Below are 20,976 nucleotides of genomic sequence, written 5' to 3' on the forward strand. Positions count from 1 at the left end.
ACGATACTAAACTGAGGGGAGTGGCTGACACACCAGAAGGCTGTGCTGACCTCCAGCAAAGCCTGGACAGGCTGGAGAGTTGGTCAGAGAGAAATCTAATGAAATTCAACAAGAGCAAGTGTCTTTCATCTGGAAAAGAATAACCCCCTGTACCAGTACAGGTTGGGGAATGAACTCTTAGAGAATAGTGTAGGGGAAAAGGTTCTGGGGGTCCTGGTGGACAGCAGAATGATCATGAGCCAGTAATGTGCCCTCGTGGCCAAGAAGGCCAATGGCATCCTGGGGTGTATTAGACGGACTGTGGCAGTAGGCCAAGAGAGGATCTCCTCCCCATCTACTCTACCCTCGTGAGAGTACTTCTGGAATACAATGTCCAGTTCGGGGCCCCTCAGTTCAAGAAGGACAGGGAGCTGCTGGAGAGAGTTCAGCGCAGAGCCACCAAGATGATGAGGGGAGTGGAACATCTCTCTTATGATGAAAGGCTGAGGGAGCTGGGGCTCTTTAGCTTGGTGAAGGGGAGACTGAGGGGGGATCTCATTAATGTTTACAAATACATCAAGGATAGATGTTAGGAGGATGGAGCCAGGCTCTTCTCAATGATAGGACAAGAGGCAGTTGGTATAAACTGGAATGCAAGAGGTTCCAAAGAAATACAAGGAAGAATTTCTTCACTGTGAGGGTGAAGGAGCACTAGAACAGGCTGCCCAGATGAATTGCTGAGTCTCCTTCTCTGGGGATGTTGAAAACACACCTGGATGGGTTCCTGTGTGCCCTACTCTAGGTGGTCCTGCTCTGGCAAGAAGTTTGAACTAGACGATCTCCAGAGGTCTCTTCCAACTATTAGGATTCTGTGATTCTATGATAGATCTGTCTCGTTATTACTCTGGCAGCTGCTTTAATATTCACAAGCCGGGGTGTTACATGGGTTCATGGTCACTTAGAAGTCACATGGATTTGAGTATTTTGGGGGTTTACCATAGCAAAAAACCCCACCATTTTTTGTTTAAATAGTAGAAGAGGATAAAAATCTATGATCTATAAAATCTCTGCCTCTGTAACTGATTCTTACTGAATATTCTAGAATAGTAATGTCACAGTAGAACTTCCCATGTTTCTTTTGTACCTGTTTAGGGTAGCTTTTCAGGCTTCCTACTTTCAGAATTGTCAAAAGTCACTTAAGCTTTGCACTAATGGTACAATGTTGATACTGTTGAAAGGTTGAAGCTGTCTAATGAAGAAATCAGACAAGCAATTTTGAAGATGGATGAACAAGAAGACCTAGCAAAAGATATGCTTGAGCAGGTGAGAAAGATTACAGTCAGATATATCTTAAATCCTTCACTGTTTTTTTTCACCTGAAGTAAGTGGATATATTTACTGGCTCTGCTGGTATGTCTGCAGATCTGAACTTGGCCTTGTCAAGTCAGTGGAGCTTCACATGGGAGCATGAGAAAAGTATTTTTCCCAGTGTTGTCAGATATACCTCCCTTGTGTAACTCTATTTGTACCAGGGTGATTTTGTAATAGTTTTTTTCTTCTTAATGCAAAATATGCACGATTACAGTTGGTACAAGCTTTCTTTTCACATCTTCTGTTCTCACCTGTTACTTGCCCATAATTTTTCCCAGCTCTTCTTTATACTGCTGATTTTTTTTTTTCTTGTTTTTTTCTTTTTTTTTTTTTTCTTTTTCTTAGTCTTCCTCCTCTGCCTGCAGCTTTTCCATTGGGAAATACCATGAACCAGGCCAAGTAGGTCAATGGTTAGAGCTAAGACAAGAAGGGATCTCACATTCTAACTAGAATGGTTCAAGAGAGAGTCAGGGGATTCTGTCCTTTGCAGTAGGTTCACTGCCTAGCTTGTGAGAGAAGAAGAAAAAACCTATTAAAGCAACATCTCCCAATTTCCTCCATTTATAGAGGGTGAAAGATGATGCTTTGACTTAAAGATGCCTATGATAAAATGCACAGATGCTATAGATCTGAACTGCCTGAGAAATGCAATCCTTTCTTTGTGTGTAGTCACAGTATTGTGTACAAAAAGCTTTTCCATTTTGAACATGTACAGCCCACTTGTCATGTTATCTGAATGCTCACAGCTGCTCTAGAAGTCATTGCATGCTTCTGATGCTCCATACCTTTGAATATCACATTTTTGGGGAGTGGGATAAAATATAAAAAAAGGGTAAAAAAGAAAGTTGCTTGATAGGCCTTGTGAGCAATTTTGTGGGTGTGCGCTGAGGCTATGTGCATGGCAATATTTGTAACCGTACTACAGCATAACTACCACCAGATATGTCAAAAATCTGTCAAAGTACGAGCTTTTAAGGTCAGCATATGAATAGCAGCCAGTGTCAGACACACATCCAGTTGCTTGGTTATTGTTTATTGTTTCAGCAGAGTAGAGCAGACGCAAGAGAGAGATAGATGAGGCTTTGTGTGTACTCTAGGATAGGCACGATGGGTACTTCATGCTGAGTGGGACACATCCTGCTCTTGTTTGCACCAGTCAAAACTTCAAGTAATGTTGTGGGAATCAAAGTTCTCTCTGTAATTCCCCTTGGGTAAATTACAGAAGCACTTGGTCTTTAGGATTTAGAAATGGGAAATTCCCCTTAGTATTAAAAATTAATCTAATGGAGTCAATGAGGGATAAAGACAGAACAGCAAGCAAAGGTTTAAAAAAGGTCAGTTTTGTAGCCACAGCTGCACTTTTTTGAAGTTACGGTCACACAGCTGAGTCAACGGAATGCTTCGCAATGGTAGCACAGAAATCTGAGGGCCCTCTCTCTCCATCAGGGTTTGTTTGTGCCTCTCTGTCCTGCTCTCCTTTTCCTTGGATCTCTCATCTCAGTGTTTGGTTTGTGTCTGTCACTCTAGCTGCTGAAGTTCGTTCCTGAAAAGAGCGATACCGACCTGTTGGAGGAGCATAAACATGAAATTGAGCGCATGGCCCGGGCGGATCGTTTCCTCTTTGAAATGAGCAGGTCTGTTTGGTACATTATGGGAAAGTGCACGGAGGGCTTGCTTCTTGGAAGCAACTGTAATTGTTACTGAAAATGGATCATCTGGCACTGAGGGGGAATGTGCAAGAGATTGTGGGCCAGCATTATACCCTGCATTTGCCAGAAGCCCACAAATGTTACAAATGTTTCTGTTCATTACACAAACTTTTTATTGACAATAAGCACTCTCCCTGCTGTCATTTAAGGACCAGTCCCCTGATGAGAAGCAGAAATCTGCCTCCTCTGCCTAAACTTGTTCACACAAAAAGGAATTCAGATCCAGCTATATCAGATGTAGTGTAGCCAGAGGTCAGGATTTCATATCGTTCCCTTTTTTTCCAATCAGCTATCCCCTCATCCTCTGGCCTGCTTTCTTGTTCCAATTTTGCTAGACACCCGATCAGGATTAACATCTTGTTCTACTAATAAAGACGCAGATGGCATCTCCCATGACTCTCATATTTTGAGAGTAATGGAAATTCTCCCAGCTCCTTTTCAGTCATGATCAAAATGTGCCTCAAGGTCCTCCATTTTCATGACAAGGTGGATTATGTAGCGTTAGATGCTTGAGCTATGTCTGTAATCCCACATGTAGGCCTTGTGGGCTCAACATCCAAGCATTAGCATACTGTCTCTGGGTTTCAAAATACAGTTCCACTGCAGTGTTGTCTTCCCTTTACCCTTCATGCAGGATTGACCACTATCAGCAGCGGCTGCAAGCATTATTCTTCAAGAAGAAGTTTCCAGAGAGGCTGGCCGAAGCAAAACCAAAAGTGGAAGGTATGATTACAGCTTTTGCTAAGACTTGGCCAGAGGGACAGGGAAGGTCAAGAGAGACCTATCTTCAAAGGACATGCTGTTACATGCGTACTGTGGTTGTAAAGCCAGTGATTCCAAGGCATATCATGTGCTTAGAAACGAAATGTCTGACACTCTTCTTGCACACATTGACTTTATTAAGTCAGTTGCATGATTGTTACACTGTAAATATGACCTGATGGATGTGACAGTACTGCACTGAGCTGCCGAAATCTTTCCTGGCGTTTCTGTGCAGGTCAGCCTCCCCTTCTCACCTGCAAGTCCTTGTACCTTTCCTCTTCATGGGGTAGGTAGAATGGATACTTCAGGATGGTAGTCTTCTGGGAATGTGTAACTTCTTCGAAGGAGCAGGAGGGGTAGGAGGGAAGTATGGCTTCTGTGCCACATCCATGGTTATTGCAGAGAAGAGGTGAATGTGTTCTACTCTTCATTTTCAGATGAGCTCAAGCCTTTCCCTCATTCTCACTGGCTATGTTTTTAGACTGTGAGGTCCAGGAGGAACAGCCTTACTCCCAGGTTCAGAGCAGCATCCTACAGACTAGATGTAGTTCATATTCCAGTTGGACTTGATCCTCTTACAGATCTTTTCCAACTGTTACAATTTTGTATCCTGGTTCTGGGCTGCAGGAAGGACAGTACACACACAGCGTTGCAGCATTTTCTGGGCAATAGTCAGACGGGCATTTTAAGGTACTTCAAAATAGGCCCAAGCATGTTAAAAACAGCTACTATGCAATTACCTGTGACTTCTTTTTTCTCTTTTCAAGCCATTCTTCTGGCATCCAAAGAACTCATCCGAAGCAAGCGTTTGAGGCAACTCCTAGAGGTGGTTCTGGCCTTTGGGAATTATATGAACAAAGGCCAAAGGGGCAGTGCCTATGGCTTCAAAGTCTCCAGCCTGAACAAAATTGCAGACACCAAATCCAGCATAGACAGGTAGGCTAGAAGGCTGTAAATGTGTTAGTTTCTGTGCTGCTGCATCTCTTATAGTAACAACAGCGGGGGGTTTTGTTTGTTTGCGGCTCTATATTAAAATAATGTCTTATTTGCCATTTAAGACGTGCTTTTCTCTCTAAAAGGTCCTGCAACAGTTAAGACCAGCTACTAACACAGTACTCACATTCTGCCATTTCTTTGGGTAATGCACCTCTTTCATCAGATTGTGTTTCTGCAACACTATGCAAAGATGACAAAATGTACTGTTTCACAAATAACTGAAATAAGCTGGATGAGGGGATGGGATTTCTATAGAATTTGCCCCTTATACCAAAGTTTTGTGGCCATGGTTTTGAGAAAAAAAGAAAATACAAAAACTTCTGACCACAGCATATGTTTCTGATGCGGGACTGTCATAAACTGTCTCTCTGCCTACACTAGTAATGGAAACAGAAGGCATAGTTTAGAGAAACTGAGCCTGGTTATATCTAGAGTAGTTAAGGAAAACAGCTGGTTTGGGGGAAGGTGGAGCTTACTATTTGTGGGCATGGGCTGTCCCACGTCCTAATACTGGTTCTGGAAACTAATCTAGCTGTAACTGAGGAGAAAATACCATTTTGGGGCTCTTGCATCACTAAGATTTTCCTTGAAGATCTCCTATACTGGTTCTTACTAACTCACACCTTCCTTGACTTGAGACTTGCTGAGACCAAAGTCATGGTGAAATGACTTCAGTTTTGACATGATGAATAATGGCAGTAAGAAGCCGTAAGAAATTCATCTCTGCCTAACAGAGTTTGAATAGAGTTCTGTTTTGACTGCCATGATGTCCTTTCCATATTCCAAGGCTAACACTTTTGTAGCTAGTGTTGAAAATTTTTTTGTCTTAATGTAGCTTGGCTTGATTTTCCATATATTAAATGTCCTGTGTAGTTCTGTTCTCTCACCGGTTCCCAGCTCTCAGGCTAAACGCAGACTGAAGTCTGTGTGAAGCAGTGTCCATCTGCCATCTTGCCTGTCAGTTAACCACATAACACCCACCTCCAGTAACTGTTATGGCTGGCTGTTCTCTCTACATGCAAAATTCACTGATGCAAAATTAATCATTTACTTTACAAATTTTCTTAAACGTTCTCTTACATCTCTTATACGTCTCATTTCTATCCACTCCTACTTGAGCTGCCCTTGCTTTTGTAATACTGAGTCTGACCACTACTCATAACTGTTTCATTACTTTTTTCTGTTTTCTTTACAGCTTCTTTGGTCTTCAAAAAACCTTTTCCTTCTCTCTTAGGTTTTTTTTTCATGTTGCCACTGAGAACAAATCACTTCTCCTTTAGCACTTAATATTACTTCAATACTCTTAGTTGATTATTCTCTGAAGAATCTGGAGACAAATAGTATACTGTGTTACACAGTTTTGTTTCATGTTACACCATTTACACAGATGGATGGAAGCATACTGATGCTTCCAGAATAAATCACGGCACAATATATTGCTTGAGGTTTTAGGAAGGATAACTCATTTTTCAACAAAGCTCCTAATTTCTGATATATTGTTTGTTTTGTTCATTCAAGCACATTTCTCAGAGGAAGATTTTTCACCTCTGTTTCTTTTATTTTTTTGTTAGGAACATTACTCTGTTGCACTATTTAATAATGATCTTTGAAAAGAACTATCCAGATATCCTAGATATTCAGTCTGAGTTGCAGCATCTTCCAGAAGCAGCAAAAGTCAAGTAAGTCCAGTCCTATTGCTTGTTCCCAAAGCTGGAGTTCCAGTGATTTCTGTTAACTTAATGGTCATCCGTTTTTTTGTTGGTGACTTCTAAACTCATGGCCAGCCTTACAGCTGAAATGCCTTTGCTCACATCCTTGATGGACATCAACAGAAAATTTTGGTCAAAAAACATTGTCAATAACTAATTTGACAGCTTTGCTCAGATATGACTGTATCTGCTTTATTCCTGAATTGGGTATTGTAACTAGACCGCTGGTTGGTTGTAATTTACTCACCATTTTCCTATGGTTGTTCATCTAAGTCATGTGCTGTTTTTCTGGATAATTGAAGATAATAGTAAGCCCTTTTCAGGAAGATTGTTCAAACTTCTGCACAGATCTGTCTTGCACAGATCTGTCTTACACAGAAATGTGGAAAACTTTCTGCATGGATTTCAATGATATTTTCTTTCCATTTCTGTAGGTGTGGAAAATAAGTACACACAAAACACTAACATTTAAAAAAATATTTTATTTCCAAAGCACTACTTGAAAACACCTTTGTATATTATTTGCCCAGCCATGTTTCTTTGTACAGGGAACCACTCCAGCTAATGAAAGACAAGTGAAAAATAAATGAGGGTTCACAGTTTAAGACATTAGTGGTATTTTTGAGATGTAAACTAGTATTCATCAAATAGCTGGAGGAGATGCATGCTGACTCACAAGAGGTACTACTAACTAGTTACCTGGAAATGAGAACTCATTCTTTTAATGCAAGTCTTGGAAAAAAACTCTTTTCTTTATATTATGAGAAGAAAATTGGTACAACTGATTCTAGGGATGCATTTATTAACCTTAGCAGTAGAGTTATATGCTCAGTTACAATCTAAGCTTTAAGGACTACTTTCTATTATAGTAGATGACTACTTTCTATTATAGCAGATGAAAAAACACAGTGTTTGGATCATGAGGACAGCAATAATCACATGTAAATGTACTGCTAATGGGATTTAGTAGTCAGGTGGTTCAAGAATCATGTGTAGAGATAATTGGAGACCCCAGTAATGTGTGTGTTAAATCTGGGGTCCCTTGCCTATGTGTCAGCTCATTATTGCAAGCTGGCCATGTGGCATAAGCTCCTTGCTGGAGTGTCAGGCTCATCTCATGGGGGAGATCCTGATCTTCAGTGTGACAACAGGCAAACAAGATCGGCCTCATCTTACATCTCATACAAAAAGCAGCACAGAGCATTAACAGACCCCCTTCCCCTCATTTCTAAGCATCTGGTGTGGCTGGTGCCAGAGGCCAGATACCAGACTTGATAGGCCAACAGTCTGTTCTGCTGCACAGTTCCTGTATTCCTCTGTAACACTGCTCTTTTTGTTTCATCTGCTCTGTATCTGTCTCCTGTGCAGCCTGGTAGAGTTGGAGAAGGAAGTCAACAACATAAAGACCGGATTGAAAGCTGTTGAAGCTGTAAGTATCTGAAGGTTTCCAAAACACCATACGTAAAATAACTCTTTCAGAATCAGGGGCACTATATATTTTATGATAAGAGAAAGTGGGCTTTCTTTTTCCATTCCTCTCCATTCCATTCCAGAATGCATTAACCAAGAAAAAACAAATAAAAGCTTCTCATGTGGAGCTCCTGCTGATGATCTTAGCAGACTTAAGTCTAATGAAAAGCTTGTTTGATCTCAGTCTGGAAAGTAAAAGGACAGTTTGATAAATGACATGGACTGAAAGAAGAAATAAAACTCTTGCTCCTTCTTACTGAAGTATGCCTGGCCACTGAGTGTTTCATATGGCTCTTGAAGTAGTAGTAAACAGGTAGTGGAATTATACACAACCCTAACCTGTCCTAAGCACTCCTTGGGAAGGCTTAGATAGATTTGTTAACCATGAAGAAGCTGAGTTGGCAAGCAAAGCAACAAAGGCTTTATTTCCTGATGAAAACTTTTTAAGCTGGACTTAGGTTGCCTGTGTTTAATTTGTACTTAGGTAGTACAGAGCCTTCCATTTCAACAGAGAACAGTAGAAATGGTGTATTGATGCAGTCGTGTATACTGAATTTATAAGAGTTAAAGATGAAGGATGGGCCTAAATGCTTATTGGAGTCACAAGTTTATGTGTCAGCTGTAGTTCCCCTACCTGGAAGCCTCCTTTAGTTAACATGTTGAATTTGTTCCTGGAGAAAGTCTCCAGCCTTCCTGAGGCAGGAGAGCACAGAGCAGGATACTGTGCTCAATGACAGGAGGTAGGAAATCTTGTATTTGTCTCTTACTTATGCCATTGACATAAGTGTGTGGCTGCAAACAACCTCATGCATTTGCCTCTTCTCTGTGAAATGGCAGTAACAAATAACTACCTGTCACAAAAGCTGATGTGAGGAACAGCAAGTTAGTCTTTGCAGAGCAGCTGAAAACATAAAAATTAAATGCTAAAGTCACTCTGTTTTCTCTGTCTCTTAACAGCCCTGTCACCTGCACAGATAAACATAAGCCTAAGAACATTCTCCTTCTGCAAGAATAGGACAAAATCCTACATTCCGGTTGTGCTGGTGTCTCTTACATGTTGAATATACTGAAGCAAGGGTAGTGCTGAGAGACAAGGCCCCCTGCTGTGGTCCCTGCTGTGTTTAGCTGTTCTTTGCCCTTTCAAACAAAGTTTTGTTAGCCACACTTTTCAGTGTCCCTCTGTCTTCAGAATGTTTCACCTATTCTTTTCAGTTCATGTCAGCTGAATACTAGTGGAGCATTCCAGATGAGGAGCATTCTGCACTGAGACTGCTAGCAAAGGGACTGGTTGGGAATTGCGTTGGGTGGTTTCTGTGCAAAAGGATTACCTGTCTATGAGGAACTAACACAAGACCCTCCAGTTTTTCTCATCCACTATGAGACAGACAGTGATGACTTCATTTTCCTTTCAACTGGCCTAAGTTTGGTTTGGCTCTGGGGGTAAAGGAAGGGATCTTTGTCCTGTCAGAGGCCCCCAGGCTGTCTGTCTGTCTCCAGCAGTTCATCTTGTAATTACCCAGTGATCTTCCCATGAAAACATGAGCTTTCCAAACCTCATTTCAGGATTTTGGGGGTAAGGGAGAACACAGCAATGAGAAGAGATAGTCCTGCATGCATAGAGTGCAGTGCTTGGGAATTAAAAGCACCTGTGAAGGGCAGGCTGACATGGGTTTATGACATGGAGAGGCCCAGTTTTGGCTGGGACAGACAGTTCCCCCTACTGAAATGCAAGTACTACTTCTGTCTTGCTTTCTGTAATTGGGTTATTTGTCCTTTTGCCTTTTCAGCCAATTTTTCTTCTCTTTCCCATACGAGGATTCCATGGACAACCTCTCCTTCTCATTCAATCACTCTCTTCCCTGTTCAGTCTTCTCCTGAAATGGTATTTTTCATCTAGGGCTGCCAGCACCTCCCATTCTACTTGCTCAATTTGTGGTTTTCTGGAGTGTAAAAAGCAGCGCTATAGCAACAATAGAAGATCACTGTCAGGTGGAAGGGGGAGGAGGGGAAGGTGTGATTCTTGATTCCATTCCAGTGTGTTCTCACCACAGCCTTGGCTCCAGTGACTGAGAAGTTTCTTCAAGGCCCCTTAAGAACAGAAGGCTAAAAATAGTTTCACAGTCAGATGTTCTTAAAGGTACTACTAACCCTTTCCCTTCCTGAACTCACAGCTTCTTTGTAAAAATAAGACATATTAGTTTTCAAGACATGCATGCAGCTGTTACCTTTGTGTAGGATGCTCCCAGAAGGACAGTTCAGTAATTCTTGGTCTTCTTCAAATCAGGAAGTGAAGTCTGTCAGCAAAGCTCTTCTCTCACACAGCAGGGAGATCATAACCACCACTTGAGAAACCACTGCCACAGCTGAATCATTTCATCTCTCTAGAGAACTGGCAGTCCAGCCCACCAGAGGCAGTGCTAGCTTCTGTGGTTGCACTTTTATGACCGGTATAGACCTTTTCTAGAAGATACACAGTAGTTTCTTACTCTGTGCCATCAGTCTCGATCTGATTACATAGTCACGCTGGTTACTTGTGTGGGTTTTTTTATTTTGAAAGAATTATTCTGCAGGGAAAGGCTGAATTTGAAATTTAAAGGCAGTCCTCTAAATCTCAATTTTACTTCAAAAAACATTGCTCTCCAATAAGTACCTCCAATGCCATGGTTTTCAACAGTAAGGTGACAGAACTACTATACTCACCTGCTTGGGGATGGGAGCAAGGAGGAGGGAGTAGAGCAACTTTCAGCTAAAATCAGCTTAAAAATTTGAATATGAATCAGTGGTTGAAAAAAATATGCATAATTCTTAGAAACATGTGAAGTGACATTTCCTGTACTTGTAAGATCCAATTCAAAGTGACTGTAACACAGAGACAATTTATTGCAAACTGATGTAACCGAGTAGTGCTCCCGGGACTGTCTCTTGTGATGTGTTAGGAAAACCAGTGGAGAAGAGGATGTAATATGAAGCAGGGGAAATAGCACTTCTTTAATGTGGACTTTTCTCTTGCCATTGCTTTTCCTGTCCCCTTTCTGCCTTGTGGTCTTTCCTTCTAGTGGTTACATTCTTTTTCCAGCTCACATCTGACCAGAAGATATATCATATCTGATTTTAGATTGTTGATGGCCAGAGTAATTCTTTGCATTCATCAGAACTGTGGAGCAATTCCCAAGGAGTTTCTCAGCACAGATGCTTATAAACCTACCCATTTGGCTCTGTGAACCAGTATTTTGATGACCAGTGACAGAGAGCACCAAACATGCATGTAGCTGGACTTGCAGCCAGCACAAAAATATTTTTTTCCAGAGGGAACAGAGGGTCAGATTGTAACTTGACCTGCTGGTTCATGCTGCTTTTCCTACAGAGAAAGTAAGGCTTTATCATTCCTACTGATTATTCATCTGAGAATAAAGATGAGGCCCAGATTACAATTTCATCATCCCCATGAGACTATCTACAGCACATAAGTCAATCATAGGCATGGGAGACTGCCAGTCTTCTATAAGAGCTCTGTAGCTCTTTTCTGTGCCACAAGCACAATGAATAGAGTAAAAGGAGAGATAGCACGGGTAATCTTGGCTTAAAACTTACAATCTTGAGCCAGAAAGAAAGAATCTTACAAGATATTTTGTACCTTTCTGTATGCAGTGAACAAATAAAACTTAGTTTCCTGTGATTTTAAGGTGGGTTTTTTCTCCATAAATCTTCTTGTGGCAATAGCACCAGTTTATAAGTGTGGCTTTTCTGACATCCAAGCTAAAGCTTACTGGTTAGCAGGCTGCTAGCAAATGTTGCACCTGACATCTATCTGGTTGTTTTCAGCAGGAGAACCAATTTTGATGTCTTTTTGCTGCCCACCTGGTGCTTTTCAGGGAACTAAAGGGGAGATCCAGAGCTAGGAACTTTATAAATTACTCACACATATACATACTTCCCCAAGTATACAGCATTTTCAGTCATCATGGGAAGACAAGATGGAGGGAAACACTATGAAAAATTCCAAATTCATTTGCTACACAATTGGAGTTGTCTATTATTTGTCATTTTACATAGGAAATTTTTTTAAAACCAGCATTTCAGGTACTTGATGCTTGAATTATAAAATTGGTTGGCTTTATTTGGAGTGGCTGTTGTTTGAGGACAAGGGAACTGTAACTAAGACCTTCCTTGTCCCACCTTAACCTTTTTTCTCCTGCTGAAAAGGCAATACCTTTGACTTAGCGAGAAAGTGGTTTCTGAGTTACAGCTCTGGATGAATGTGTGTGAAGCGGAGCAGAGCATGCACTTCCCTGAGCAAAGTAGATGGGCTTCTCTGCTTCCTTCCTTGTTAGCAAGGAATCCCTGATGCTTGCCTGTCTATATCTCTTTCTTCTTCTTTTTCAGGAACTAGATTACCAGAAGAGGCGCATGCGGGAATCAGGGGACAGGTTCGTTCCTGTCATGAGTGATTTCATCACTGTGGCCAGTTTCAGCTTCTCAGAGTTAGAAGACCTGCTTAATGAGGCTAGAGACAAGGTAAGAATATGTTTTGAAATGTTGGGGCTTTCACTGGCTCAGTCAAAAAGCCTGAATCAAAATGGAAGCAGCAATTTCAGATGCTGGGACTGTAGTGAAAACTATAACAGACACTGGAAGTGGTATGGGCTGAAATTTCTTATTTTTTCTAGGCTACCCTGCAGCCCTTTAGAATATATTATAGGATTAAAAGAAGGTTCAGTGCTCTTGCCCACTTCTTACTAATATCCTTAACACTGTATGTGGCATAGAACTGTGATGGCAATGTCTGCACCAGGATATCACACTGTGCCATAGTGTTGAAGGGACTGCCTTTTAAGCAACCTCTCAAAAAGAGATCCTTTGGTGATTAGTAGTAGTGACCTCACGTCTTTTACCTTCAGCTTCTGACCTCATCCCACTCTGCTCATTCAGCTAGAGATGTTTGTGCTTCATTTATTTCCTTTAAAAATGTGCCCCTGGATAGTTCAGTAACCCTGAATATCTGAATTTTTCCACTTGTGCTTCTCTGTTGCTGCTAGTATTTAATTGCAAGGATAGAAATCCCAAGCATGCGTGGTTTGTCTAATGTAGCTGGATCCCTCTTACACGGTCAGAACTACATGCGTGTTTCTCTTCAGGTGCTGCTGTGATCACTTTATCCTTTCAACTATCTGCATCTCCATTACCAGATTTATACAAGTAAGGAGGTGCTTGTTCTCTGCTGATGATTGGAGTCTGGCACTAATCCCTCTGTCTCTCAGCTGGATGAGGAAGAATTTATATGAAAAGATCATAAGCATATGAAAATGTTTACAGAAGAGCAGGTTCTAAAGTAAATGATATGTAATGGCAAATCTGCCCGTGTTGGCTGGCACATTAAGAGTGTTTGGCTTTATGAAGCACATACGTTATTTCTTTTGGACTGAATTGTTTCCACCGCTAGTGTCAGTCCTTGTAGCACTAAGGGACCTATTGCACTTTTTATGAAAGCTATGCCACTGGATTGGAAGGATACAGGCCGAGGATCTGAACTGTAAGACTCTACACTCATCCAGTTGCTCTACAGTAATGTCATTCTGTAATGCAAAAGCTTTTCCTCACTGTGGATATAATGCAGGACTTGCAGCTGCAGACACTAGGAGCTGTCAGCTGTAGCTAGCTACCCTGGCAAATGCCAGTGGGGCAGTAGTTATTAGAGTATTCGGGAGGCAAAGCTGGACCGTCTGACACTTGTTAATGTTGTAAGGAAATTGTGTGGAGAATAACATGCCTAATTTTTTCATTGTTGTCATGTTGATTGAGAAGATTCGAACCGTTTCCAATGTAATTTCCAAAATCGCACCATACTGGCTTTATAATCACAAAAATAATATTTTACTTTCCCTGCCTCCACTAAATTTACTGAGAAAAGCTCAATTTTCTATGGTTTTGAGGCTTTTGGTTTATGACCGGGTAAATTTTTCAACTTCATTACAAGTTTGATACATGTTTCTGGAAATGAATTCACTGTCCTTGGCTTAGAATGCCTGCATTTGGTTTGGTATTATAGACGGTGGTGGTCCGTTCTTCTGAAGCACTAGGACAGAAGCCCAATGCAGATCCTTTACAAGGTCAATCAGGGGTTAAAAAACAGCAAATGTATCAACTTTTCTTGATCTGGCACTTGCAGGAAAAATGCCATTCTTTTGCTTTAAGAATAACCAGAGAATTTCCCTACAGACAGATCAATATGTCTGGAAGTTGTTGCACACTTTTTTAGACATAGCCAACATAAAGCGCTGGACATAAAGAGATGTTTTATTTTAATGACTATAACATGCTGAGGAAATGTTTTTCTACCTTCTCCGTACACACCCTTACTATGTTTGAACACATGCCTTTCCAACTTCTGCTCAACCTATGGCTTTGGTTCTTCCACTGGCAAAAAGCTGCTTTTGGACTCCTAAAAGGGAACTGTCTGTCCTTACCAATGCTGAGCTATTTCTTGTGCTTGCCTCATATTATTTTTTCCAGCTCTTCTTCTTCTTTTTCATCTTTTTTTCTTAAAAAAAGAAAAGAAAAAAAAAAAGAGAAGGAAAAAAGCTGGACATTTTCAACAAACCAGATGTGCTTTGCAAAGCCTGTAACATCTTCCAACCTCAATGGACTTTCTGTGATTCTTGAATCACAAGCTTTTTTCTTAACATGGAAACCTACTGTAACTAGCCAGTTAAAGGAAGAGAGAGACCAAGACATTGATTGTACTGTTCTGTTTTGATTTCTCAAAGCAAAGCAAACTGAACAAAAAAAAAAAAAAAAGGTAGTGGGAGAGGGTAGACTTTTAAAAATATCCTAATGAGCCCAGGAAGAATTGGTCTGTTTCAGAGATTTATTAATAATAATGAAGCCTTAGTTTTAACAGCTGGAGTCGGATATCCTTCTAAATATAGATGTGGCTAATTGATTGTGATGAGTTAATCAGAGCCATGTTTCCTCAGCTGGGATTTAAAACAATACAAATCATCTTTTCAAACCTGGAAAGTTTGTTTTGTTTTGTTGTTTTGGTTTTTTTTTAATTTTTAAAAATGTCTAGTTTTAGCAAAAGTCATTTCTTTATTCTAGTTCTGGAAACAATCCATTACCAAGGTGTGGTGCTGACCTTCTCTGTAGAGGACATTTTTCACAGTCCCATGCAGCGCTCTTTTTTTGGCCTTTTTGCTTAAACGAGACCTTTTACAGTTAGTGCCCATGGGGAGGAAGTGGTATGTTAAATTGAAAGGGGCAGGCTGTCAGATGCAGGCATCCGTGTTTGCAGTGGAAGCCTTGTAACTGCACTTATCTTCATGCAGTAAACAGATGGCTTAGTTAAGAACTGATTGAAAACTTAGACCGATTCTTTAAACAGCCACTCTAGCACAGCTGGTTCTTGTTCTTTTTGTGTTTTTCTCACTTTCAATGTTACTTTATAAGGGAATATATAAATTAGATCAAGGGATAGTGTTTTCTGCCATTTCCCATAAATTGGAAGGTGAGGGCAGGAGGAAGTGGGATTCTGCCCTGGAATACTTCACCAGTTTTTACTTGTTTACACAAATGAAAAAATGATGAGTTTACATCAGAAAGAATAAAATGGGGTTGAATTTTGTTTATGAACATTTTCCCTCATGTTTCCTGTGGGAATGCAATGAAAATGCCCAGAGAGACAGTGTCCTCTCATGATATTAATTTTATTTTCCCACTTGAAGAAAGGTGACGTTTGCCCTATATGTGAAGCTTTACAACATACTTACATGTTGACAGGTATGAACTGAGATTGCTAGGCTGCTTCATAACTCTTCTGCTTTATGCTTCGTTTTTAACAAACCTGGTTTTAAAACATTTTGGATCTTCCTGGAAAAACAAGGTCTGCTTAGTCAGTTATTGTCATTCCTATGGCGAGTATCAAGCTTCAGCCTCTCTATAGAGGCACAATGGAGGCCGCTGCCTGGGCAAGGCTGATGCAAGGCTGATGCAAAGTGTCTACCCCTAGTCTTTCTCCTGACAGCTCCTATCAAGCAGGATGTTTATCATCATGGAGAAGGGAGTTCTGCACATACATTTAACATGCCTAGAACATACAGTAACTGTTTTGAAGAACAGAAAGATAGCAAAAGCCAAAATGCATTTAAGCAAATAGTCATTAACAGCAGAATGCTATGAAACACACAGAAATACTGCAGTTCAAGTGCCACTTAGAAGGCTATGCACTTCAGTCATTCATTTTGAGGGACTGGTATTTTCTGTCAGCCACTGAGGCCAATGAGTAAGAAACAGATCAGGATGGAGACTGAAGAAGTTAAGATGAGGTATGTTACAAAGGCCATGAGCAGGCAGCACAGCCTGCTGTCAGAAACATCCATTTGGTTAATAAATTACATAGCTGTTTTACAGTAATGTAGAACTGCAGATGCTTTCAGGCAGGCTGGTATCTAACACATCAGAAAGGTTTATAGCACCTGCATCTCAATTTTGGGACTGACTGAGTTGCTGTCAGACTACTGAGAGAGTCCTTGAAGAGCTTTCAGGTGCAAGGAGAGCTGGGCCCGGCCCTTCCTGAAATTGGCCTGGCTCTTTCCATTAACTGATCTGAATCTGCCTGGTAAAGAGACGAGACATCTATTCAAACTGCCTCAAGTAGAGGACTGGAGTCTTCTTGACAACAAACTCAAGATGACTTCTCTGGGGAAGACAGTTCATGTTGCATGGCTACATGGCATAATTAATTTATCCATTGGTTTCTCCCACAACAGCAGACAGTACAGATAGCAGGAATTTTTTGTCATGACTGTTTTTCCTCCTCCTCATAGAGCCCTGCTCCTACAGTCTCCAGAGCTCTTCTGCCACTGTTTAACATTTCGTTGGCAAGCACAGCAGAGTGTGTGTGCTGCTGTCCTGCTTTCCCTCTTCTTGCTAAAATGGCTTTTTAAAATAAACAACTGTCTAAACGATTTGCTTTGGCAAGAGGATGAATTCAGTGGAAAGTTTGGCAGAGGAAGCAGAGCTGGCACTGAGCTTGTGGACCTGTTATATCATGGAGCTTGGGGGCCCTTATGGTGTGGAAATGAAGTTTTTAATGAAAAAAAGAGATATCATCCTGTATTACAGTGGAAAACCTGCTGAAACACAGTTTTCCATCTTGCTTTTGCCCGTACCATCTGTCCCCAAATGACTTCAGGAGTAAGCAGGTTTTAGCCCTTGTTCCATGGTATTACAGCATGCCACAGCATTCTGGGAAGTGTTTTGCATACACAAAGACTTAGCTACAGATTTCACAGTTCTGCAAGAGATCAGGTACTGTTTGGTAGGGAATCTGACCATGGAGCAGTCAAGTGGTTTGTACAGGGTGACACAAACCCTGCAGCAGAGAGCAGAAGAGAGGGCTCGGATCCAGAGCACCACAGTCTGTGCTGTGCTGCCCATTACCCCCTGAGGAAGGCAGTGTGGTTTTAGCGACTATGGGCAGGTAAGAGCCTGCCTGGGCTTCTTACCAGAGTTGGGGAGGTTGCCTCCAGCAGCTCACTGCTCCTTATCCCAGCAATGGTGCTTTAAAAAAAGCACACGATTGCAGCACCAGAGCTTCGGGGACTTAGAAGAAGTAGCAAAAAACAGAGGGGTCTGTTGCAGTTTAAACAGTGAAAAGATGGCATGGCTGTCTTCACAACAGTGCATTGAACCAATGTAGGGCCCTAGAGATGCGAGCAACAGATTTTTTTGCCGTTTCCTATATCACATTAGTGGGGCAACACTTTCTGTTCCATAATGCATGGAGAAAGGAAGGCACAGAGAGGGAGCGTGAGTTCCCAAGCCACAGCATGGGCAGAGTTGGCAACAGAGGCTGGGTCTCCTGACTTGCCTTGCTCTGCTCAGTCAGCCTTTTTTTCCCAGAGGGGGTTGAGAAAGAAGGAAAATGTTTACTTCAGTGAACTGCAAATTTCTCTTTTATAGTTATTTTAGTACATCTAGCTCACAGATTTTTGCTTTTCATCTTTCACTGCTTTACAGTAAGTGATTGTGACCTACTAAGCCCTGTTACAGGGCACCAAAGGCAGTCTGTTCTCAGCCTCCTCCTTGCTGCTGCTTAGAGACCACAATGCCTTATACTCATGAGTGTCTCTGGAAGGCTCCCAGGCTTCTGCGTCTTTTCAGCACAGGAATACTTTTCCTCCTCAGAGTGGTAGTGGCAAAAGCCCCTCTACCAGTGTGATAAGAACTAGCTGGCACTAGTAGTTGGGTGACAGGCCCATGTGCAGAACATTTGCAGACAACACCACCCTCTAATGGAGACTTCCATGTACATAGGATCCAAGAACTCCAGACGAGGACCTCTCTCCTCAACCCCCCAGCCTCCCTAAGAGCCTAGGAGATCCCTGTGGCCATTCATGGGCTCAAACCAGCTGGGCTCCTGCATGCCCTCTCACTCACCTTTGCTGTGCACAAGAGGAACGTAGGGTGGGAGCAGGTGCTCCAACAGCCATCTCCTGTGGGCTGCCCTTGCACTTCAGGCTTCACAGGAGATGGACGAGCCTTACTTCTAACTGGCAGCTCTAGTCACTGCTCTTAATTTGTGCTTTACATTCATTTTTGACAGGAATTAATCACAAGTTAAGTGGGAAGAGATTCTAGGTACCACATCTCCTGTGAGTAATGTGCTTCAGGCGGTCTGTGTGCTCAAGCATCAGTGGCAGTCCCTGTGCTGAAGTCTTTCTCTGGCACTCCTGCTCCCCTGTCCCTGACTGGCACAATGGAGCAGGCAAGCCAAGAAAATCTAGCACATAGCTGTGCTCTATCTCCTTCTGCACTATTGACAGCCCGTATTCTCTGCTGAAGAGCACTAGCTGCTCGGTGTGGATTACTGAGGCTGCTGCACTTAACTAATATTCACGCAGACTATGTGTACATTATGTACAGAGAAAAGACATATATGCAAAGAGAGGTGGAGAGAGGGAGTAGGTGTGCATACTTGTGTGTGTGTGTGTGTGTCTTCAATGGTTGCAGAGGAAAGGAGTTAAACCAGGGAACTAATCTGTTACTATTTCCATACTCTGAAGTCCATCCATGACTTGCTGCTCTAGTGCCTCCTTCAACTCCTGCCATGTTTGGTAGCTCAAAGCAACTTGCATTCCTTCCAACACTTCTTTTTTTTCTTCTTTTTTTTAATTTTTGTTCCCCAGATACTTCGGGTTTCTTTGTTTCCTTCTGGCTGAGAACACAGCCTTTTTAAAGAAAAAAGAAGCTCTTGCTTCAAACTGCTTTGTGGGCCTGGCAGGGAAAGCAGAGGAGGGCAGATGCTGAATCTCTTAGGCTGTGCCAGAGGAAGCTGCTTTCCTTGGAGATTTCTTCTCCCCGCAGTTGACTGGGAGACATTGTTTATGCTTTACCTGGTACAGGGCCAAAGCGGTTTATGAGACCTACTTTCAAACTCATTTTTCCGCTTGGGATTTGAGCCTGAACTGTTCTTAACATCTTGTCCATTCTGCAATAGGACCCACCTAAGGTAGGCTGGTCTGTGTTAGTAAGAGCTGACTGCACACACAAGAGAGTCTGAAGGCGGTCCGTAGCCTGGGAGAGTCTGGGTTTGGTTTGGTAAGCATTACGGTCTGTAAGGGTGCTCTGCAGCTCAGCTGTAGTGTGTTAAAGTGCAAGCAGAGAAGAGTAGGGAAGCTGTGCATCAGCAGGAGCTTGTTGCTGGTGCTGCCCATTGAGACACAGAGGTGTTTGAGTAAAGGTGGTTGGAGAATGATACAGTTTTTAGATGTGTGCACTCACAGAGGACTTCAAGTGAAGACGTGTGCACATACTGCTGATAGATGACAATGGATGCCCTTGAGTGCATTTTGGTGAGTACAGGGACATGCTTGTGAGTGAGCAAAGAAGAGAGTACAACTACTGCAAGGACTGATGTCCAAGAGCCAGGGGTTGCTGTGAATTTACCATATCCCAAACAGGACTGCCCTGTGACTGAAGTCCTGCCAGTTGGCTGTTTCCGCATGCATCCTGCAGCCTCAACATTTGCCTTTTAAAATAAAAGCCACTTGTGATGTATTCATTCTCTTTTAAGTCTGCCCGGGAGCTCTGGCTGCTTTCCTTGCCCTTCTCTCATGCCGTGTCTGTCCATAGTCTCCTCTCTGTCAGGCAACACCCTGACTCAGAAAACTCCAGAGTGACGGACGACACAGGCAAAAAGCTCCTGAGAGGAAAGACTGTAACGTTATTGCAAAAAAACTCTCTCCAACTCCAGCCGTTTTAGAAGTGAATTTGAAGGGAAGGTGGAAGGGAAAAGGATGGACTAAAACTTCTTGTTTCCCCAGCTCAGTTTCTTCTGTGCCCCTGCTGTCCCACAGCTGCCACTGAGATGTGGCCAGACGGTTGTCTTCTGAAATTACTCCATCACCCTCGGGCACTGAACTTGTTTCTTTTGTTTTGTATAAGTGGACAGCTAGTGCTCTCCAGCAACATTGCCCCCTCCTTACCCAAAGGATATCCAGGACAGCAGATTCTTCAGGGCCAGAGGCGCTTGCCTTAAGGGGAGGCCCTTCTGTTTCTGGGGGCAAGTTTCTGCTCTTGCTGCCTGAATGCTCAGAGGGAATCGAACTGCATGTGTGGTTACTGATAAACTTGCCTTGCTGTCTTCACTAAACTTCCTGCCTAATTGTTGCTCTTGTGTTTTCTGCCCCCTTGACAGTATGCCAAGGCACTGAAGCATTTTGGAGAGAGCGAAGGCAAGATGCAGCCAGATGAATTTTTTGGCATCTTTGACACTTTCTTACAGTCATTTGCAGAGGCCAAACAAGATCTGGAGAACATGAGGAAGAAAAAGGAAGAAGAGGAGCGCAGGGCACGCATGGAGGCCATGGTGAGGACCTGGGCACAGGAAGGTGTCTCCTTCCATCACCTTTTTGTGTCTCAAGAGAGAAAGGCTGAAGGAGCCAATTCCAATGCTCATGCCCTGTCACTGTCACTGCTTG

General features: G+C 42.3%; 1 protein-coding gene across 2 annotated transcripts in view; it reads left to right on the plus strand.

Annotated features, from left to right (window-relative positions):
- The window catches only part of DAAM2 (dishevelled associated activator of morphogenesis 2), a 178,200-nt gene that overhangs the window by 149,148 nt on the left and 8,076 nt on the right, over positions 1-20,976 (plus strand). For both annotated transcript variants that reach the window (XM_061991273.1, XM_061991274.1), the window contains 8 exons: positions 1,218-1,302; positions 2,878-2,984; positions 3,694-3,782; positions 4,589-4,757; positions 6,389-6,496; positions 7,895-7,955; positions 12,380-12,511; positions 20,694-20,864. In XM_061991273.1, the coding sequence (XP_061847257.1) occupies positions 1,218-1,302; positions 2,878-2,984; positions 3,694-3,782; positions 4,589-4,757; positions 6,389-6,496; positions 7,895-7,955; positions 12,380-12,511; positions 20,694-20,864 (922 nt within the window). The remainder of the gene's footprint in view (positions 1-1,217; positions 1,303-2,877; positions 2,985-3,693; positions 3,783-4,588; positions 4,758-6,388; positions 6,497-7,894; positions 7,956-12,379; positions 12,512-20,693; positions 20,865-20,976) is intronic.

This window comes from Colius striatus, chromosome 2 (assembly GCF_028858725.1).
Source record: "Colius striatus isolate bColStr4 chromosome 2, bColStr4.1.hap1, whole genome shotgun sequence".
NCBI lineage: Eukaryota > Metazoa > Chordata > Aves > Coliiformes > Coliidae > Colius > Colius striatus.